This window comes from Diuraphis noxia, unplaced genomic scaffold (genome assembly GCF_037042655.1).
Source record: "Diuraphis noxia isolate RWA-SAM2 unplaced genomic scaffold, SU_Dnox_SAM2 contig0002, whole genome shotgun sequence".
NCBI classification, from domain to species: domain Eukaryota; kingdom Metazoa; phylum Arthropoda; class Insecta; order Hemiptera; family Aphididae; genus Diuraphis; species Diuraphis noxia.
Window position 1 is genome coordinate 74,456,762 of NW_028301712.1, and position 22,372 is coordinate 74,479,133.

Consider the following 22,372-nt stretch of genomic DNA (forward strand, 5'->3'; position numbering starts at 1 on the left):
TATACAGTCAAGCTTGTATAGATCAATTTTTGAAGTTAATGACAAAGGAGATGATATCCATAGAGGATGAATAATAATAGTGAATTTAAAGGATTAACGTTAAGAACAATGAATTTATGGAGAACTGAACTACTAATGACAGTACTAGTAAGATAAATGAAAATATTGTGTCTAACACGCATTACCTATATTTTCAGTGAATAAATTTACTATGTACTAAGAAAATAGTACACAAGTGCACAGTGTTGACGTGGTACTTAAAGGACATCATCAGAAGGGCCCCCAAAAATGTTAATTTATAAAATGATAAAAATGCTTAAAAGTAGTGAAATATTATGTTTTTATGATCCTTCGACACAAATAGGCCGAGGGATCTGGGTACGTTCGTGGCCTCACAGTCATGGCCAGGCCGACAATGCAAGTGCATGGTGCCATTCTAATATGAATAGTTTTGTCTGTAAAAACTAAAAGGAAGTTAACATTTAATGTTTAGATATTATACAATAAAAGGAAAAATTAAAATTATGTAAACATTAGTTGTAGTTTACTATAATATTATTATTTAATATTTATAATGAAGATATAATAATATGGTAACATTCTAACTTTTTAATATATGACGTGTACATAAGTTTTATTGATAATCAATGAACGTTAAACTAACAATATTTAATATGATTTCTATACAATTTAAATAATTCACAAACAGATAAAATAAAAAACAATTAATGGAATAAAATAATGAACTTTATAATATAATAATTTGATCAATAATAGTTTATGTGAGTAACAATATTAAAATTGTATAATTCTCTATTTCAGAAATCCAATAATTTTATAAAATATAACTATTTACAACAATTATTAGACTTTTTCCTTATTTCTAATGAATAAAAATACAATCTTATAAATTAATCACACTAGAAAACGTCAAAATATGATAAAAAAAATAACTTTTTACAAGATGTAATACAGAAAAAACATATTTGTTATATGAAGATTAACTAATGAGCTACAAATTAAACCATTGAGCACATTAGACTCTGAATATACTATTAAATTAAAAATAGTGTTCCATTCAATCATCTTCTATCCAGTACAATAATTATAATACATTTTAAAGAAATTAACTTAGGTCTAACCTCCAAAAATGAGACATTAATAATTAGGATAAGAAATAATGCATATATTGTCATTGCCTTTATGGCATATTGTCCTTACTATAAATATTGGCACATAGTTATTATAGGATATTTAAATAATCAAAACAAAACATATATCATTCACAATTAAAATTATTAAAAAAGTTTTCAAAGTAAATAATATAATCAAATACAATTTTAAATGATACAGAAGAGCATAAAAATAGTTAATTTAATGATATTATATGTCTTGGAGTCAAAATTTTTTGTATGTTTAATGATTAAATTGAATAACACTTGGAGATAAAATATTGTCATTAGTTTGAAATGTCTCAAAATACATAGCTAAAATGAACTATTATATTTAAAAATAACAATTATCTTATTTATATGTTTATCACTCATCCTAGTTATTATACAATATAATTACAAATAAATAAAACAATAATATATTAATTGGCATTATCAAAGATTTAAAACTTATTGATTTTAATAAATAATATTATTATGGGCTAAAATGAGTTCCCATTTTTCAAGATTAACACATACAATTATAAATAAACAGTGATGTACGAGTATAATTAGAGTTCTAGTTTGTGAAGGTTTAGAAGTTTGAAGTAAATATGAAAATTTACAATACCTACCTAAAAATTATTTACAACCAAATAAATTAATGGAATACATGGAGTAACTATAATAAAGTATGTAATAAAGAAACTCAAGATGCAAACAGAAAATATTTAAATTGGAAAGCTTATTATTTAAAATGGACAATAATAAAAAAATTTAATGCTAAATAAATAAAATGTTTTAAAATCAAAAAAAAAAAATATTACTGTTAATACTCCTATGTATAAATGTTTACTTAAGTCTTATTTATTATTGAAAAACTAAAAAATATAATCTATAATCGGTAGACTTCAATTATTCAAGTGTGATGATTATTGTTTAATATACAAATCTTAATAAAAATAATAATATATTGTGTACGAAAAATCCTAAATCATAAGTTTAAATCAAAAATTTTTGGAATGCCAAAAAGTTATTTTTCAATAATCGTTTGTTTGAAAGGAACAGTAACAAAAAAGTAACACTATAGAATTAAAATGCATTTTGTCAGTCCAATGTATTGTCATTTAGACATTACATCTCTTTGGACCGACTACAGTGTTTGGTCATTGCATACTACCATATTTTTGATTTTGGGGTGTAGCCAAATTACCAATTTGTTCTTCACTGCCATCATACTCTGAATAGTCTTGTGTACGGTTAATAGCTTGGGTTATAGCATCACGCAAACGTTCTCTAAATGTTTTATATTCCATGTCGGAGTTATTGGCAAAATCAAAATCTGCTACTTCTACCATATACCTATAAAAAGTTATAAAGGTATTTCATTATAATTTAATGATTATTATGAAAGATAAATTCTTTTATGACTATAGGAAAAATTTTAATTCCCAAACAACATGTACAACACAAACAATTTAGTATCAATAAATTATAAACAATACTCATGACATATAATCTTAAATCATTTTTGAACTAAATAATATTATTGTTCATTAACTGTTGTTAATTAAGATATTATATTTGTATAGCTTTACTTAAAAATATTTAAAAGAAACTTTTGTAAAAGCAGTTAAAAGAATAATCTACATCTACATGGTTAATAATAATATTGGTGTCCAATAAAAAAATTATTACATGAGCAATGTCAAATAAATATTTTCAGTTGGGTGAGAGCAGTTAACACATAAATTTGTATGTTTGAATAGTTAATAGTACCTCGATCGTGGGGGGTGTAGTAGCCGGGCGGATTAAAACATCAGCTGCGACGCGTACCATAAAACACTCACGTGTTCCCTCCACCACCGTTAAAAAAACTACAGTACCACAACCCCCCCCCCCAATGGCTTATGTTGCCCCACGTTAACAAATAAAAAAAAAAGTACCTTGATCTATTTTGAAAGTAATAAGCTATTCCAAACACAACAATAATTACTGCAATTGAACTGAAAGTTACTGGTACAACAATGACAGATATTTGCGGCTGCTTTTGTACTGAAAATATAAAAAAATTACAATAATATAATTAAAAAACAAAAATGTAATGTAATAATTCATAGAAATAATGATTACCTTTATAAATATTAATTCCAATAGGTGTTACAATTTTTGAAACATCATTAGCCACAATCACAATTAGTGTATAATTGGTAGGTTCACGAAAATAGTGAACAAATTGCATTTGACATTGTACTAAATTTCTATCCCATAAACAAGATTCATTACCAGTTACATTATAAGGTCCTTCAACATAATGTGCACAATAACGGAAAGGGCCACTGCCATTACAGTTTACCTAGTGATTGATTAACGTTTCATTTAATAAATATTACCATTTAATATCTATAATATGATATTTTGATTACCAGAAGATTTAACATTTCGCCTTCTTGTATCCACACTTTTCCTTGAGTTTTAACATTTGCTATTGGATCTAAATAAATGAAAGGTTTTATAATTTTAAGATTTCATATAAACTCAAAAATTGATCACAAATTTATAATTAATTAACTCAAAATCCATACTAATATTTACCTTTGGTAAGCAGAGAACGACTAAAATATCCATATTTTTGTTGGTTTTCTAATTTAACTGCAGACAACAACAAATCAACATGTTTTTTTTGTTGACATTCAGTAGTAAATGTCGAATTGATTACATGATGAGATAATGTAACATCAGTTTTAGAAGATGCTTCAGTAGTGGGAGGTGTAGATATAGTAGTAGCAATAGTCGTATTAATATTGGTAGAATTAATTTGACTGACTGTAAATTCTGTTGTAGGTGGAGGTGAAGTTGGAGGTGTAGGTATAGATGAGGGAATATTGGCTACAACAATGCCAAGAATTTCATGCTGAATGCCTGGTTCAGTATAGTTACTAGAAAATGTATAACTTGTAGTATTTTCTTGATAGATACAATCAACAAACCAGTAAACAGAAGTTGAATTGGCACTTTTATTAAGATATTCTAAATCGGCAGCATTGATTTCAATTTGGTGAACAGTTTCTAAATTAGTAGATACATAAATAGTCTGTGGAGAATTTTTTGAAATGTTTGTATTATTTTGAAATAGCTGAAGTACACCATTCAAATTTTCTGGAATATAAAATGATTAAAATTTATAATTTTTATATTAATCATTCTTTAAAGTATTACATACATATCATATATTTGTTCTAATATTAATTCTTAAAGTTTATATTCAGAAAAATTATTGAATTATATGATTAAGATATAAAACTATATTACCTGTAACAATTAACTCGCCACGACCACTGGTAATTGGATGGTAGATAAAAGGAATTAATTCTTGTGAAACATCTACTTTATATCTATAATTTGAAGGCCCGATTGTTGTATTAAATGATATGCAGAAAATTGCTTCACAATTTTTATGTTTGATCTATAAGTTTAAAAACCAAAAATCAAATTATTTACAAAGCTTAAAAATAAATAAAAATGATATACCCACCAATCATATGTTTGTTTGGCATTTACTAATTTATAATTATTAATTTTATTTATTAAAGCTTTAAAACATTTTAAAATATGTGGTATAAATATATTTTTTTGTATACATTATAATAGTAAAAATTGCAATGTTTAAAAAAAAATTATTTTGTATCTTTAAATGCTTTACACATTATTTTTATAAATATTTTAATTGCAAACAAAATCTGATACACAGCTTAAGAATTACATTTGGGATGCCACCTAGGATTGAGATCTCAGACTAATTAAAACATGTAAACATGAAATGTAAAAACACAATTATATAAACAATTACAAAAAAAAAGAAGTTAAAAATAAATTTATCTAATGTACTAGGTACCTACATGAAAAGACAAAGTAATAACAATTATTTTCATTATTTATTTTTATCAAAGGGTAGTATTAGATAGATAGCACTTCACAAATTTGCGAAAAATTATTCTGAAATTTTGGTCTATAAAATTCAGAGCATATACAAACAAAGGGTACTCAAATAGGTACACTATTTTATATTGTTTTTATTAAGAATACTTGTATTTAAGTAGGTGTTAGATACCTATTTACAGATCTTAAATAGTGCACAATCATATAGGTAGTTCTAGATGAGTTAGAAACTTCTTAACAGTAAAATGATGAACCAGATTTTTTATAGATGCTTTATTTTATAAGGTATAGGTTTAACATTAGAGCTAACAAGTAATAATCTAGGTACCTTGAGTAAAAAAAATAAAACTATTAACTAAAATGTTAACTTACTTCCAATTTATGACTTGGAAATGCATCATCTTCATAGTAAAACAACAGACTTCCTTTAGCACATAAGCCATTGTCATCGACAACTGTAGCATTCAAGATAACTGTTGAACCAGTAGTTACTGGACCGTTATTGTTCAGTATTAGTTGATAACCATAAACTAAATAGGTAATAATATTAGAAAAATTAAAATTAACAAAAGTTAATCAACACATATCAAATGAATTGTCAACACAAATGTTGTTATAATACTAACCGTCTATGCAACTCAAAAATAGGATCATAAACACTAAGAACCATTTTGATTTACGTATCATAACTAATGGCGCATTCAGAACAATGAATGTGGGGAATTAAAATAAAACGTATTATTTATAAGGTGTAGTGTAGGTATATACAAAATAATATGTTGAATAAACAAAAACAATTAATGTTAAATACTCAATAATTAATACAAGTACACAGAATTTCAATGAAACAACATAGAAAGATATGATACAGTTAACAACTCGACAAACCGTATTGTTTTGATGAAAAAAACTATAATACGACTATATTTTATATATAATATGAGTATGACGAATATTAGATATAGACGATATAGTAACTAGTATAAACTATAACTATATGATGAAATGCAAATATTTTTAATGGGAATTGTAGATGTTATCAATTGTATTCAGAACTTATCACTCTACATATGTTTCATACGACATGGATTTAAAACGTTAGATTGCGCTAGTTGAAGTGGTAGTCGTATAAGGCATAAGCCATATAATATAATCACAGAACAATATAATATTATAATATAATATATAATATTATATAATATTACTCTTCGCCCTAAAATTACAGTTCACCACAATATTTTAGGTTGTCACCGTAGATATTATAAGATCTATAGATCTGTGGATGTCATAGACTTGTGTCTATGGTGGATGTCACACGATGACGATATAGATAAAAAGATAGATTCTATTATCACTTGTAACATTTTCTAGTTTTCACCACAAATTGATAATGGTACGTACAAAAGTATCAAGATTTTCAGGTAAGAATATATATCACTACAATATACACAACTCGGGGCCTGGAAAGGTGGGCGCCTGCCACGGCCCAGGGGCTCAAAATATGGAATAGGAATGGGGGTGTAAAATTGTATATAATTAAATTTGAAAATCTAATTCGAAATAGTTCAATTCAATTTTTTTTCACGATTATTCGGTTACTACTTATTTTACAATTGACATTTGATTGAGTCTGTTGTCTGAGTTGTTATTTTTAATATTATTATTTATTAAAATAATAAACTTAACTCTTAAGCTTTAAAGTAAACATTAATTATACTAATATACTTAAAGGTAAATAAGTTAACATTTAATTTTTTTTTTTAGGGAGTGGGGAGCAAATTTTTATTTTGGCAGAGGCGCGTGCAGCTCTGCTATTGATCTAGCCGAGCGCTGCTCTAACTCATGATTTATACTTCATAGTTCATACGTCAGCGTCTTTGTAAATTAAAGTACTTATTGGTCACTGCCTCACTGGTCAGTATCACGGGAACTACGAAATAAAAATCCCCTGAAAAAGAACCCCGGTAAAAAATCGACAGGTTTTTCGTTATGACTTGTGAGGAATCTGCTCACATCGATGTTAAAAATATTAGCCTCTCCCTTTCAAAGTTCTCCAAAAACACAATTTACCGCTATAATTTAGGACCTAATTATTAAAACAGATAAATTTAAATAAAATAATTTATAATAACATGATTACTGCCAATGTTAAGGTTTTCATCATTATTAACAAATAAATTCAAACCAGAGGCGTATGAGGGGGGAGGGCATAAGCTTAAATTATACCTTATTTATTTTACCATAAACTGTTTTAATTTAGGCAATCACCCCCCCCCCCCTCAAATATGCATATTTTAATAGCTTTCAGCTATATATGTTAATATAGGTAAATTGTAAATAGTTTTCTTTTATATTTATAAAAATAATAAATCAACAACTATATATGAAATGTTTATTTGATTATTTCTGAAACAAAACCTACAAATTTAATAAAAATATACTCGTTAATATTGTTCTTACAGTTAACTAAAAACACCAATTATTTGTCCCATTTTTCATATATCTAAACGTCAACTTCAAGTTTTGATAAAGTTTGAGATTTAACGAAAAAATTACGATTATAGTTCCCTAGTTTCTTTTAGGTACCTAATTAAAAAAAACATTACTATTAAACAGTATTTCATATAAAACTATTATTAAACAAACACAGAGAACCTATATATATAGGTAGGTACTTACTACTTACATAATAAAACAAATTACATAACGAGCGTGTAGTTAGATGCGTGTATCATATTCATATATCAATACTATAAGATCTATAATCCTGTGACAAATCTCAATTCTCAATCATCGACATTCGTAGGAGATAATATTAATACGATTCTAATAATATTTCATAGAACAAAAAAATTTCAATTTTAGCCGGACTAGTTGTTAGCTAGACCCTAGACCAGGGATGGCAAATAGGATTTTTCAACGTGCCAATTTATGACATAATTAAAAAAAAAATTTCAGCCGTGCCATAATTATTTTTACTAACAAAGAAAAATACAAATGAAAAATTAATGACTATAATGTAGACAATTATGTAAAAATGGAAATAATGTAAACAAATTATTAAATATAAGGCATCGGCTTTTATCTCCATATTTAATAAAGCCGTATTCAATTGTCCATGATGGTAAAAATTTCGAACATCGTGTAATTTTTGTTTTTTTGTATGTGACATTTTGAATAAAAATTAATATTATAACGTACAATTCGCACACGGTCGTATTCTCTCAATACAGTAATACACGAATGAGAACTGAATCTGAATGATCAATGAACATTAAACTGATTAGGTATAGGTATATAATATTAACTTGTTCACACACTTCTAGTAATCTAGTGTCCCACTATATTACAACATTTAAATTATATTTTATAATAATAAAGATAAGATAACAATACGTCGTTGTGAAATATATATTATTAATATGTGCACTTTATTGTATTTTACTTAAAAATCTATAAATATATATGGACAAATGAAAGTTTTTCGAGTGCCATCAAAAATCTCACGCGTGCCACTTATTTGCCATCCCTGCGGCCTAGACTCGTTATGTCGTTCGGGTCGTTCCATTCGGGTTTTTCTAATAAAATAACTCAAAGCCTCTCATACATTCAATATTCTTTTTGTAGCAAGATAGATACGGATGAAAACAGCTGTTTCTTTGTCAATGGTGTACTACACGTCTGCAGTTCTGCACTGAAGATATTTCACTGGAAACTGGAAGAGTCGTTACTCGTTAACGTTAATCGTTATTTCACTTTTGTTAACGACTCAAGAGAAGGTCGTGTGCACAATATCGCATTTCACATTTAAACCTCAACTAAAACTTAAAAGTGAAACAATATGTACCTACCGGCTATCATTAATAATGTATTTCTTATAAAATAATTAATTTATATTTTATAGCAAAATCAAGAACTGCGTTTTTTATGAAACACCCTTTTATTTAAGTCTATGCTGAGAAGGCTACAGTCATAACTAAAAGACCAATTTTTCATGAGAAAATTTACAGTGCCAAATCATTATTTACAAAAATAGTACGTACTCGTATATTAGTTAGAAATTATAAATATTTGTTTATAAAAAATTGTCTAACAAGTGAAAGATTACACTCTTTTTGCTCATAAGGTTCTATTCTTCTTGTATGTTCGTCCTTTACAGTCGGATTAAGGTTTTCATGTTGACACTCTGGCCAAAGGAAATCATAGTCTGATATTCTTTCTACAGCCCATTCTAATCTTTTCTTAATCATGGGTTTTATCATTTCAAGCCATTCTTCGCTCATTGTTGCATATTCAGTTTTTTGTTCCATAGTAATATCAACCGCGGATATTTCATCATCTGAACAATATTAGACGTAATTTCAAAATAAATTAAAAGTTTTCAATATTAATATATTATTTCTTACTATAGAAAAAAGTAATATGTACTTAAACTTATCATGGTTAGGTGCCTATTGTATTGTCTTATATGTACGAGGTTACCTACCTTACTTACCAATTAAATTGTTTTATACAGATATCTAGGAGCTACATATTATTAAATTTATTGTGAAGGAATAAATATTTTACCTACAATAGCCAATATAGGTACTTAGGTATCGGGCGGACCATTATCTAATATTTTCTATTTTCCGGTATAGGGTACACCTTTTTTCATTTTTTTACCAACAGTGTCACGGAGGGAAAACGCGAGTTGGGTCCCGAGATATTTGATCCCTTAAAAAAAACACGAGTTGGGTCCGCGGTATTATTTTTGATATTACTCGAATTGGATCCGCTGTAATATTATCAGTGCCGGTCGCACACGCCTTCCACCGGCACTGAATATATTGTATATTATTTTAATAAGGCGTTTTAATAATAATTATCATTATTGTATAGATGTCTCCTATAACTTTCTAGTAAATAGTAATAATGTAGTATGTACTATAATAATAAGTTTTATGCTAACAACAGTAAAGTTTAACTTGGTAAATGTTTATACAAACCAAAATACTCGTTCAATTTATGACTTATGAATATTATTATGACTTGAAAAACCTACCCGATTTGGGTTTATTTTCACTAAAGTTTTTATAAAGTTCTTGACAGACTTCATAATGATCAGGTTCGTAAGTACTCATTATCAAATCAATACAATCCATTGTAATATACATAGTTTTATGTGCATTTAATTCATGTTGAGTTATCAGACTACGTTCAAAAAAAATTTCATTTTTTAATAATGTAACAGCTGTTTGACTAATCAAATCTAAGTATTTTTCTTTGAGCGATTCTTTTAATAGCATACACTGGCATAGAAGTTCTTCAATACTCTTAGTATTTTCTGTTTGTAATACATGGTTAAGATATTCCATCTTTTCATCATGGTAATGATATTTTTTAATAAAAGAAGAAAAAGAATTATTTTCCAAAAATAAATTTTGACGATTTTTATTGGTTGATTTATCATATAATCCATTAACTTTTTCAGATAATATAGTATTTTGTAGCTGAAAATTTTTAAAATTAATAATAAAAAAAAAAAAAACGATGAGTGTAATTATACAGTATTTACTAGTAATTTCAGCCTACAGGCAAACTTTTACTATAGTTACCAGTTGGCAGGTACCTGAAGGCAGACCCGTACCAATAGGTGACAAAAACGCCGGTTGTCGTTTGCGCATCACTATTATTAATTTTAACCTTTTTTGTATGACAATATTATGCATCGTTCGATTTTTATTGAGTTATACATCATTTGCGTTTGACCGTTTAAAAGGTCCTATATCATTTGCGCATCAATGTTATTTAACAATAGAAATGAAAAAAAGCGGGTAAGTCGTGTATGTCGCTCTGCTGTACAGTAGGTTACAAGTGGGTTACTGTAATGGATGGAATTAAATTTGAATCCAATGATATTATATCATTGTATACAAAAAACGATTCTGAGCGAAGACGGTTTATCTGTCTAGGATATATTATAGATTATTAAAAATTTTCAAATCTTAGATTTAAAAAGAAATTTTTTTATGAATTTCTAGTTTGAAATAATTTGCGAATTTTCGTGATTTTTACATATGTTGTCAAAATTCGAACTTTGAATGCTTGTAAAAAAAAATTGTGAATACGCATTTCTTTTATTTTTCAATTTTTATTGTAAAAATATATTATGAGCCTTGTATTAAATTTTCAAATCTTAGATATAAAAAGAATTTTTTTATGAATTTCTAGCTTAAAATAATTTCTGTATTTTCGTGATTTTTACATAATATGTTGTCAAAACTCAAACTTTGAATGCTTAAAAAAAAATTGTGACTATGTATTCCTTTTATTTTGCAACTGCTATTGTAAAAATATGTTAGGAGACTTGTATTAAACTTTCAAATCTTAGAATTAAAAAGGAAAACTTTTATGAATTTCTATCTAAGATAATTTGAACATTGCCGTAGTTTTTACGTATTTAGTCAAAATTTGAATTTTAAATGCTTATAAAAAAAATTCGTGCCTACGAATTTTTAATATTTTTTAACTTCTGTTATTACAATGTGTTAGAAGCCTTTTATTAAATTTTCAAGCTTTTCTACCGAACAAATAAATTTTTATCGATATTTATAGAAAAAAAAACTAAAAAAGTTGAAAAATTAAAATGTCAGTAAACAGCTCAAAACAAATCTAAATATTTTGAAAATTTTATCAAATATATAACACGCCTATATAAACATTCAGTCAAAATTTCAAGTATCTGTGGTAATTTGTTTTAGAGTTACACCAAAATAAGGAAATCGCTAAAAGTGAAAATCCAATGTTGTAAAAATTTAAATTTCAAATGCTCATAAAAATTTAATTTGAATTTCAGGTGGAATTTTTATTTGTGATAAAGATTGAAAAACTTGTAAGGAATCTTGTATTAAATTTTTAAATCTTAGATTAAAAAAGAAAAATTTTTATGAATTTCTAGCTTAAAATAATTTGTGAATTTTCGTGATTTTTACGTATTTTGTCAAAATTCAAACTTTGAATGCTTATAAAAAAAAATTGTGACTATGAATTTCTTTTATTTTTCAACTGCTATTGTAACAATATGTTAAGAGCCTTGTATTAAATTTTCAAGCTTTTATACCCAACAAATAAATTTTTATCGATATTAATTTAAAAAAAACTAATTATGATCGAAAATTTGAAATGCCTATGAATAGTTCAACTTAAGTCGAAATTTTTTGAAAATTGCATGGTGGATAGAATATACTTATATAAACATTAGGTGAAAATTTCATGTATCTATGGTCATTTGTTTTAAAGTTACATCAAAAACCAAAATCGATTTTGTCGAAAAATGAGTGTGCGTAAAATTTCCCGTTTTTCCCTTAATTTTTAGTTTGTTTTTCTCAATTATTTAGAAAAGTATTAAGAATGTTTTACTTTTGACCCCCCAAAGTACCAACTAGATTCACTTTCTGATCGAACGAGGTACTGAAGTCAAAAATCGAAGCATTTTTACTGCCCCAAAACGTGATGACAGACACAAAAAAAAAAAAAAAAAAAACACACATCATGGTAAAATCAATACATTCATCGCTCCGCTCAGAATCTAAAAATCTAAAATGTACACCCAAAGCGCAAGTTGTTTTATAACATTGATTTTAAATTCTCTAAATAATATTCACATAAATTAAATTTTCAAATATTGCATAGGTATAATGTGATACCAAATATAATGTAATGTTTTTTTTTTTTTTTTTTTTTTTTTTTTATTCAAAAACAATCTGTACAACAAGCACATTTAGTAATTTTGATATAGAATATATACATAGTTTTTTTTTTAAAAAAACAACAACTTTTAAGGAAGTCACCCATTGGTAACACCTAAGAACTTATAGTTGGATTTAGATCACTTAAGGAGATCTCGATTCCAATTTCGTTTGAGCCTGCGAGGGGGGTTGCCTGGGATATGCAGTGAAGCCATATCTTTAATGAGAGGATTAGTACTGGAGTTGAGTTGGGAGTGGAAATGGTGGGTAGTGAATTTTGGCGTAGTCATTGACATTAGTAACTTTGAGGTCGTTGTGAAGTGAAAGGTTTGTCATGTACCATGGAGCACCAGTTAAAGTACGTAGGGCAATGTTTTGGAAAGATTGGATGGGGCGAATGTTTGAGGGTTTGGCCATCCCCCATATTTGAATACCAATGTAATGTTTTAGAATCAAATTTTCGACTTTTTAATGAATTTTGTCAAAATTTGAACTTAAATTAATGTTTATTATTTTTATTTTTAAGTTTAAAAATCTTTTATTATTCATTTTCTCTACATAATATTAATTATTATTAATTATACATCATGTAATACCATTTTTATACCTTTTTATTGTTCAGAATATTGATGCGCATTTTATGTACGATTATTTGGTGCAGGTAAACAGACTGCGTAAACAATAATCTATCGATGATGCGCAAACGATGTACGATATTTTTTGGACTGGTAAATAGACGATGTGCAAATGATATACGGCCGACAAAAAGTAATTTAGGGCCTAGAGTGGCAAGTTTTATAACATTTTAAAGGTCGGTAAATGTTTAAATATGTGTGTTTAATAGAGTGGCTAAATATTATTGCCCCCGGGCGTCAATAAAATTTAGCACAGCACTGCATAAAGGTACATTTTCACTTTTCAAATATTATAAAATTGTGTTGGTAGGTACCTATGAAAAATATAAGTTTGGATAACATAGACCTTATTATAGGCACTAGACAAGTAAAGTGAAAAAGAACAGCATTAAGGACCACAGTAAAACATATTTCAGTGGTGTATAAGCTGTTTTTACGACAAAATACAATAATCTATATCAAGGGCGCCCCCATAGTAAAATTCTCAAGAGGGGGACAACATTTTAATTTTTCAATCTATTTATAAAAAGTAATGGCCACGAGGCAGGAAGGTATTTGTGGCAATATAAAAATATTTTAAGAATTGATAACTATCCATATAATAGAAAGGAAAAAGCGTGTTGTTATTTATAGCTGATAACCTGATTTGCCAAACTAAATAAACCGATTTTTCATAAACAAATTACAGATTTTCTTATTATATTAAATTAAATTTTTAAATTCTATTTAAATAAATAGATTCTGATCACAGTTAACAATTTTTCAAGATTTTCGACATTTTCCAGGGGAGGGGACTTGTCCCTCCCTTGCCCCCCCAAAGGGCGACCTTGATCTATATATAGATATATAAATACCTTTCTGTACTACCCCACACTGTATGGCATACATATGAGTAAACTTGGTAACTACCATTTTTTTGCCAATTTCCATAGACTCATTTCTTGTCTATTAGTAATTTAGTATAAGGTCTCGTTTTGAAACATGTCGAAATAGACTTCAACTGACAATTAATATGCAAGTAGGTACATAATTGAGGAAACCAAAATTTAGAACAATTTGCACATGTTCTTTAGTTTATAGTGACAGATCAACTTATGAATATCAACATAAAAATATGTTGAATAGGTAGCTTAGAAACTTGAATCCAATCAAGTCATTCATTGTTATTTGTTTATCAAGGTATTATATGATCTAATATAAAAAGGTACCGATTGGATTTTTAAATGTATTATATAGACTATACTACTATAGTAACTACAAAAATCAAATCACACAGGAACTCGACAAAATAGTTCCACAAAAAATTAGCACTGAATATAAAACTAAGTATACCTATGAGCTATGTTAGTGTCCGCAGACACAGTCGTAAATATAGATGAAGAAATTCACTATCCGATTGAATTTTTAAATTTACTTAACCCTTCAGAACTAAATGAACAATAGCCATTACTTGGAATCTTTCACTTGGAGGTAAAAATAATTTTTGCGATCCTCACTATATTAATATGCAATTATATTTAGCTGTATATGTGTGGCAAACGTACATAATATTAGGTATGAGTTTGCTATGCGCCTGACTACCTTAGAACAGCTTGCAATTAACTAATATTATAGTTGAGTTTGTGGGGGAGGAGGGGGGGGTAGTTGCTGCTATTCGTCTCAGCCATGTTACGCCTATGCCATGAACTAACATTAAAAATTTCCACCCTCGATAATGCTACTTCGGAATCTTAAAAATGTCAAAACACAGTACCTAACTTTACAACGACACGAGATTACAAAGTAAAAAGAAAGAAAGTTAACGACATATAGGTAAATCTCCGAAGTGGAATTTTCACTGGTGGGACTTTCACAGAATGGTTCATCAGCACGATTAAAGATACCTATATCTTAAATCATGTTCACGTGTAGATAAAATGATATTCATCACTGAATATTGATGTAGGTATGCAAATTTTTTACCTACTCGCCATGTCAATTACAAGTTTTTAAAAATTGAAAAAACTGATTTTTCTAGAGTAATAGGTACATAAGTGAGTAGGTACCTACTTACTTTTAGAATAGATGATAGATTATCTTCATAGTAAATAGCACATCCTTGTAAAGGTACATTAATTCTAGCTATATAGTCTAATCTTCCCTGAATGTATAATTGTAAAAACCACATTTCTCTGTAAGGCCCAGTTTGTGTAGGTCTGAATAAAACTGTTAAACGTTTAATTTGACCAGGACCCAAAATATTGGTCCTGGTATCAAAAAAAAAACATTCTTTTGGTTTTTCTTTTAAAATGCCATCATATTTTGTAGTTGTATGTTCTTCTTTTATCCATTTATAGCAAATACTTATTTGACCACAGTTTTCCACTGTTATCTCATCCCAAGAATCTTCATTTATTTTTACGATATTAATTGGTTTTGATTTTGTTTTTAACTTAATTGTCATGCATTTAGTGCTGTCATCAATTGATTTTATTATATAATCATTTACTCTAATGAAAATTAATGGAAAATTACAATAATTATTTGTCTTATGAGCAGACTCAACATAAACTGATGGAATAGTTCCTTTGTAATCAAATTTATGTTTCATAGCTTTTTTAAGAATATTTTCCCCAATAATAGCTAATTTTTCAGGACTTTTAAAAGGTATTAAACTTTTCAAAGTATTTAATTCATTGTAAATCAACTCTTTATTAGGTGTTTGCAAATCAAAGCGAGCATCTTTCCAAATGCCCGATAATCCTTTTTCAGAATGTATTACATCTGGTATATATACACTAGTAAATTTTTTTATTTCTCTATCAACAGAATCAGAAAAATCTGTATGATATTTCTTATTGGCTTTTAATTTGAGTGCTATATCAACTAACCATTTACATTCAACTTTTGATCTGAATTTATCAGAGTCATTCATTAACAATGATGTAGAACTACGGCACACCTGTAAACTGTATTTTTTAAATTGTATTCATTTATAATACAGTCAAATATTTACCATTAAACCAAGGTGTTTATGTTGTTGTTTTCTTATTTTAAGCCATTTGTTCCAATTCTTTAGACGTTTACTCTCTACCACATCTCCACATAACATAATTTCATCAGCTGTTTCTACAGGTATATATTCCCATTCAATATCTTGGTTAAATGCCATTTTTATTTCACAAATAGTTTAAATTAAATTAAAATTCTATAATATAAATTAAATTAAAGAAATATTTTTCTATGACAACCAAATTCTATAAAATATAAAAATGTTCATGTTAAAAAACACTCGCACATTCAATTTTAATTAACTTACAAAAAATGAATATTTTAAATTTGGTTTTATACATTATTCATAGTTGATGCAATTATTGCTTGACCATTTTAAATTCATAGAAAAATATTATTTGGAGGTATTGACTAATAATCACATAACCTAGATAAAACCAAACATAAAATTGTGTATTACATTTGGAAAATGTATGATTTAAGAAATGAAAATTGATCATGTAACCTAGCAATGGTGCTCATCCATCAAAATATAAAGATTGTAACAAGAAAATTAATACAAAACACAAAGATGAAAGGTTTTAATGCTGCCTTTGATTAATTTCTATACAAAGAATTCATTAAAAATATCTTCTTTACCATTTTCTCAGATAGATAGAGAATAATCACTAACCTTGTTTCTACTGTATACAAAAACTGTAAACTTTCACACCCCAAGCTTGAATTGTATAAATATCCATCCTTTATCACCTTATGTTAAATTTAACTTCAGCCAATAATCTTTGTTGTTGCGGCTTAATTTTAAATAAAAAAAAAAAAAAAAAAAAAAACTGTAACTTATTACACACCTTCCAAACCCATAATAACTAGTTTAATAATTATTAATTAGCTTATAGTTAACACAGCATAATAATTTGGCGATTTGGTCTGTTATCTATCATATACTGTTTAGTATTATTTAAAAAAAGGGGGGTTTCAACTAAAAATATAATATTAAACAAAAATAAATTATATAAAAACAACAATTTCAATAATAAAAATAAATGATCATTAGGGATTTATTGATTAAAAATATAAGGTATTGTGAGAAAAATTAAAAATTATACAAATTAAAATATTCAAATTAACAACCTTGTAAGTTATTGATACCATTTATTATTTAAAATTGAACACATCAAATGCCTATTACTTTATTGACATTGAAAGAAAATTTAAAGTTAAATAAATAAAATATTTATATTACTTATTATTATACATGTAGTATTTTTTTTATTAGTTTTCAGTAATTTATTTCGAACGACTAGAAAACTATTTTTTTTTAATGTTTAGAATAACTATAATAATCATAATTTAATATTAATAATATACTAAAATCATACAAATTAACATAGTAGTTCTTAATTGAAAATATATAATGTTTCCTAATAATAAATTGCAATTTATAATAATAATTAAATTATGTACAACAACAAATTATTTTTATTTTAATATTTGAGATTTAAATGTAATTTAAATAATATATTTGAACCACATAAATAGTTTTTTAAGTTTGGCTTGATAGGAAAAAATTGTAATAATCCGCTTTTAGTAATTGAATAACACAAAATATTTAAGAATAAGAAAAGCTTAGCAGTCCTCAATAAACACACATCACATGAATTTAAATTAACAAGTTAAAGAATTCCATATTTTCTTTTTGCTCAACACAAATTGATTTAAGGTTTATTCACGATGAACTAGTACATATAGTCCAAGACATGCTAAAACAGCAAACTGAAAAAATAAATTAATTGAGTGACATACAAATTAGTAATTACAAAATATTAAATAATAATTAAATAAAAATGTACATTTATTAATTATTTTTAGCATTTAAGAAAACATACAATGTCCAGTTTTATTTCATTATCTAAAATTTGAAATTCATTTCAATTTTTTTCATAGGTAGTTCTTACAGCATTCTAGTATTATCAAAATTACACAGGGACAATTTTATTTATAGACAATTTAAGTTATCAATTTCAACAAAATTATATATTTAAATGAAAAAGAAACAACTTTTACTCAGACACCTTAAGTTATTCAAAAATAATTGAATGCAGTGATATGAAACTTTTAGTCATAACATAGATCACTATTATGGGTATGGATATACACCCAACCATGGTAGAGATTATCGTAAGCGCCCAACCATGGTCAGATTGATAGTAGAAGCTCATCAGTCGACCATATTGATGATAATATTATAATTTATAGTAATAATTACATAACCGTCAAATTTTTTTTTTACTTTTTTTGAAAATACCGGCATCAATGCAGATAAACTTAATAAAATAATATTTTAAACTATCTGGAACAAATTCATGTTTCTTCGGGTAATTTCAACGAGTTACATTTAATGTACAACAGTGGCTCGTAGAAAAATCATAAAAAAAAGCATTTGTAATTTTCAAACTCGCTTTGAAAGTTGGAGTACTACTTGAATAACTGACCAATCGTTAACATTTTATTTGTTTGATGATAATTTTCTATGCTATAAAATCACCAAAAGCAAGTCACTATCCATAAACTGTAATACATATTATCATGTGTTTTAACACGTTGACTGCCATGTGGCTGTCGGCATCCGTATAATAATAATTAGGTATTGATAATTTTTAGACCGCCGGCTGCTGCACCATATTATTCATAGAAGGCCATACGGCCGCGGACTGCCGTAAATTAATTTGGATTTATATTATTAATTTTTCTGTGGTGCTACAATAATGATCTTGAAAATATGCTGTGGCGTAGTGGGAATAATTGCAATTTTTTTGATGTAATAAACATAATTTTAACATTTTTTTTTGTATTTTTAATTTTTTTTCAAGTTCAATAGTATATATTCAAATACAAATTTATAATGACACTGAACAATTTCTTTGGCGTACCCATGATAAATATTCTTGAGGCCGCCGGCGGCTGCATGGCAGTCAACGGGTTAAATATATTTATATATTTTAACAACAAACAATATCCAATAAATATCTACTACCTAACATTGGTGTTATTAAGAGTACGTAACAATGCTATTTGTTATCTTCGTCTTACCCGTGCGTAATATAGCAAATTTACGCTCAGCAGAACACTTGTAGCTCCTTTAGTTTAAAAATTACAGTGAATCGACCTATTATGAAACTTGATGGTAAGAACATTATCTGTGTTTGTACGTTGGTTTTTTACGATAATTCAATTTTTAAGTGAGTTATGGGCATTTTTAATGTACTGTATATAATATGCTCATAACTCACTTAAAAATTGAATTATCGTAAAAAACCAACGTACAAACACAGATAATGTTCTTGCCATCAAGTTTCATAATAGGTCGATTCACTGTAATTTTTAAACTAAAGGAGCTACAAGTGTTCTGCTGAGCGTAAATTTGCTATATTACGCACTGGTAAGATGTAGACAACAAATTCTACTGTAACATACTCTTAATATACGATAACATATTATGTCAGGTATATATCCACAGCGCATTATTATACAGTAAAATAATTAATCAAATACTAATGAAAATGTAAATCTATACTAATATTAGAAAGCTGAAGAGTTGGAACTTAAGAATTTAAAAGAAATTTACAAATTTGCTATTTAAAAAACCGTCAAATTATTGCCATGTACTGAAAATTCTGACACAGTGGCACTTCAGTAGGAATAATGTACTGAGTGTCTCAAGTTTAAACCAGTTTTGATGGCCCAAACTTTTTTCATTGTTTTCACATTTTTTTTCTTCTTTGTACTTATTACTTTTATAGTTATTTTAGTTGGTCTAGAATTGTTCACGTCTCTGGGAAGGTTTTAACGTATAATATGTTATAATAGTTCACCAGGTAAGCTTTAAATAATGTAATAATATTTGATCCATTAATAATCTATCTTCTATCTACCTATATAAAAATGGATTTCTGTCTGTTTGTTCCTTTATACATTCCTAAACGGATAAGACTGATTGCGACAAAATTTGGTACAGAGATGTATTAGACCTATGGATTGAAGATAGGCTAAGTTAAAAAGTGATAGGCCAACCCGGGGAGGTACTCAAACAGACATTTTGAGATTAACGATGGAAATTTTTGTTTATAGATGATTGCTATTACTTTCAATAATAATAATAATATTAGTGTGAAATAAATTATAATCCTTGAATTTATTATTATTTGTTTTAATGTCTCGCGTGTGTTAAAAGTTTTAATTGATATTTTGTATATGGCAAATCCATGGGAATTTGTCACGGTAAGTTTTGAAAAACGCTAATTGGTTATTACACAACAAATTAAACACAAATTTTGAATCATATAGAGTTTGTATTCTCAAGGGCAAGAAGTGCACTGGAATCAGCTAGTAACATATAAAATATCCTGCAAAGAATAATTATTTTTCATTGATTTATCAATAAATTTATATTAAACAAATCCATTAGTGATTTACTTAATTATCAGATATACTCAAATCTATTATACAGTAAAGAACTTTCCTACTTTTTTTTTTTTAATCATATGGGGAATTTTGAATTCAAATATTGTTTAAAAGAATTGATAAAAAATCACCAAGTTAGCAATTAATTTTAATGAAATAAAACCTAATACATACTTTGACTTTAGGATACTCGTTCATTAAAATTGTAACCATTCCAACATATGGTAAAAATCCTCTAGCTCTGCCAACCATATCAGATTTTTCTAGCCACTGTTGACCAGGAGCATACAATCCTCTATCATCTACACTATTGTTGTCACCTTTGGTTAAAAATTTAATTGTGCCATTATTTCTAAAAAAAAAAAAAAACATTAATATAGCTAATTTTTTTAAATTATAATTTTTAAATCAAACTAACTTTTCGTGTAGTTTTAAAACCCTGTGAACAATAGGAATATCACGTCCTTCAATTTTAAACACGACTATTTCACCAACTCTGACTGGTTCTTCTTCATAGTTAGTGAGGAATAATAGATCCCCTCGGTGAAAGGCTGGTTCCATACTACCACTGTAAAATATTTTTCATATTTGAATTTATGCAAGTAAATACAAGGAGTAACTAAAAATATTTAAAGTGTTTAATAAACTAGCTATTATTTAAGATAATATATAAATAACATTTTAAATGTTTGAAAAAAGTATGTATATTTACCTTAAAACAACAACAATTGGACTCTCGCTACCAGTAAAAACCATTAAACCTTTCCATATCATTAATGCAGATGAAACAATCATTCCAAAACTCAATACTTGATAGAGAAACTAAAGCCATAATGATATATTAAGAAAATTGAAAAGTTATGCTATTTTGTAAAAATAATATAACATAATTGTTTTCCATTACTTGTCGTTTATTCATGCGTTTTAAATCATCTAGAAATCCGTCAAACATCGTGAATGTTGGTAAAGCAACTTAAAATACAAAATTGTATAAGTTGAAATTTGAAAAAGAACTTTGTTAAATGTACCTAAACAGAACGAACAGGCAATTTATTTAAAATAAAAATTGAACACCGCGTAACACGTCATTCTTAGATTATTTACTAGCAAGAAGTTAGCTACGAAGTTGTGCCGGACATTTTACTTATCACGTTATCTCGGACCGTGGTCTTATCATAGAGTAATACTCTATGGGTCTTATACACGAACTTACTGAGATACACGTCAGGACTGGAAACAGTGGAAACGAATGTTGATACGAGTACACCTTAATATTAAGATTGTGCGGGGGACGAGGGAATTTCGGTTCTTATCAACACTAGCGCTCAACTCTAAGCCGGCGGTCGCTATCCGAGTTAATAGTTATTATTTAATACTTATTAATTATTATTGATTTTGATATTTCTCAGTTATGCATTTAAAATGCCAAAAAGTTTTGTAAAATAGATTCGTCAAGGTCAAAAAA

The 22,372-nt window shown here is 27.2% G+C and overlaps 3 protein-coding genes and 1 long non-coding RNA gene across 5 annotated transcripts; 1 reads left to right on the plus strand and 3 right to left on the minus strand.

Annotated features, from left to right (window-relative positions):
- Positions 1 to 537: 537 nt before the first annotated feature.
- On the minus strand, positions 538 to 6,035 carry LOC107172229 (uncharacterized). The gene is made up of 8 exons (XM_089220762.1): positions 5,717 to 6,035; positions 5,463 to 5,620; positions 4,464 to 4,617; positions 3,747 to 4,310; positions 3,578 to 3,645; positions 3,285 to 3,507; positions 3,098 to 3,206; positions 538 to 2,513 (listed from the first exon to the last, which is right to left on the minus strand). The coding sequence occupies exons 1-8, from the start codon at positions 5,775 to 5,777 to the stop codon at positions 2,318 to 2,320; spliced, it is 1,533 nt and encodes a 510-aa protein (XP_089076888.1). The 5' UTR covers positions 5,778 to 6,035; the 3' UTR covers positions 538 to 2,317.
- Positions 6,036 to 6,427: 392 nt separating this feature from the next.
- On the plus strand, positions 6,428 to 9,097 carry LOC149058910 (uncharacterized). The gene is made up of 3 exons (XR_016190366.1): positions 6,428 to 6,511; positions 6,855 to 7,004; positions 8,718 to 9,097. It is a non-coding gene; the product is annotated as an uncharacterized LOC149058910 (long non-coding RNA).
- On the minus strand, positions 9,034 to 16,606 carry LOC107162332 (uncharacterized). Its single transcript, XM_089220121.1, has 4 exons — positions 16,451 to 16,606; positions 15,509 to 16,396; positions 10,135 to 10,582; positions 9,034 to 9,429 (listed from the first exon to the last, which is right to left on the minus strand). The coding sequence occupies exons 1-4, from the start codon at positions 16,604 to 16,606 to the stop codon at positions 9,152 to 9,154; spliced, it is 1,770 nt and encodes a 589-aa protein (XP_089076247.1). The 3' UTR covers positions 9,034 to 9,151.
- A 393-nt stretch (positions 16,607 to 16,999) lies between these two features.
- On the minus strand, positions 17,000 to 22,030 carry twr (signal peptidase complex catalytic subunit SEC11 homolog C twr). Of its 2 annotated transcripts, XM_089220549.1 has the most exons (7): positions 22,012 to 22,030; positions 21,812 to 21,935; positions 21,620 to 21,729; positions 21,326 to 21,475; positions 21,082 to 21,259; positions 17,284 to 18,219; positions 17,000 to 17,149 (listed from the first exon to the last, which is right to left on the minus strand). In XM_089220549.1, the coding sequence occupies exons 2-6, from the start codon at positions 21,857 to 21,859 to the stop codon at positions 18,169 to 18,171; spliced, it is 537 nt and encodes a 178-aa protein (XP_089076675.1). In that variant the 5' UTR covers positions 21,860 to 21,935; positions 22,012 to 22,030; the 3' UTR covers positions 17,000 to 17,149; positions 17,284 to 18,168. The 2 variants fall into 2 exon arrangements, with proteins under 2 accessions (XP_089076675.1, XP_015364765.1); XM_015509279.2 differs by lacking the exon at positions 22,012 to 22,030 and having other exon boundaries at positions 21,812 to 21,996.
- Between the last annotated feature and the right edge of the window lie 342 nt (positions 22,031 to 22,372).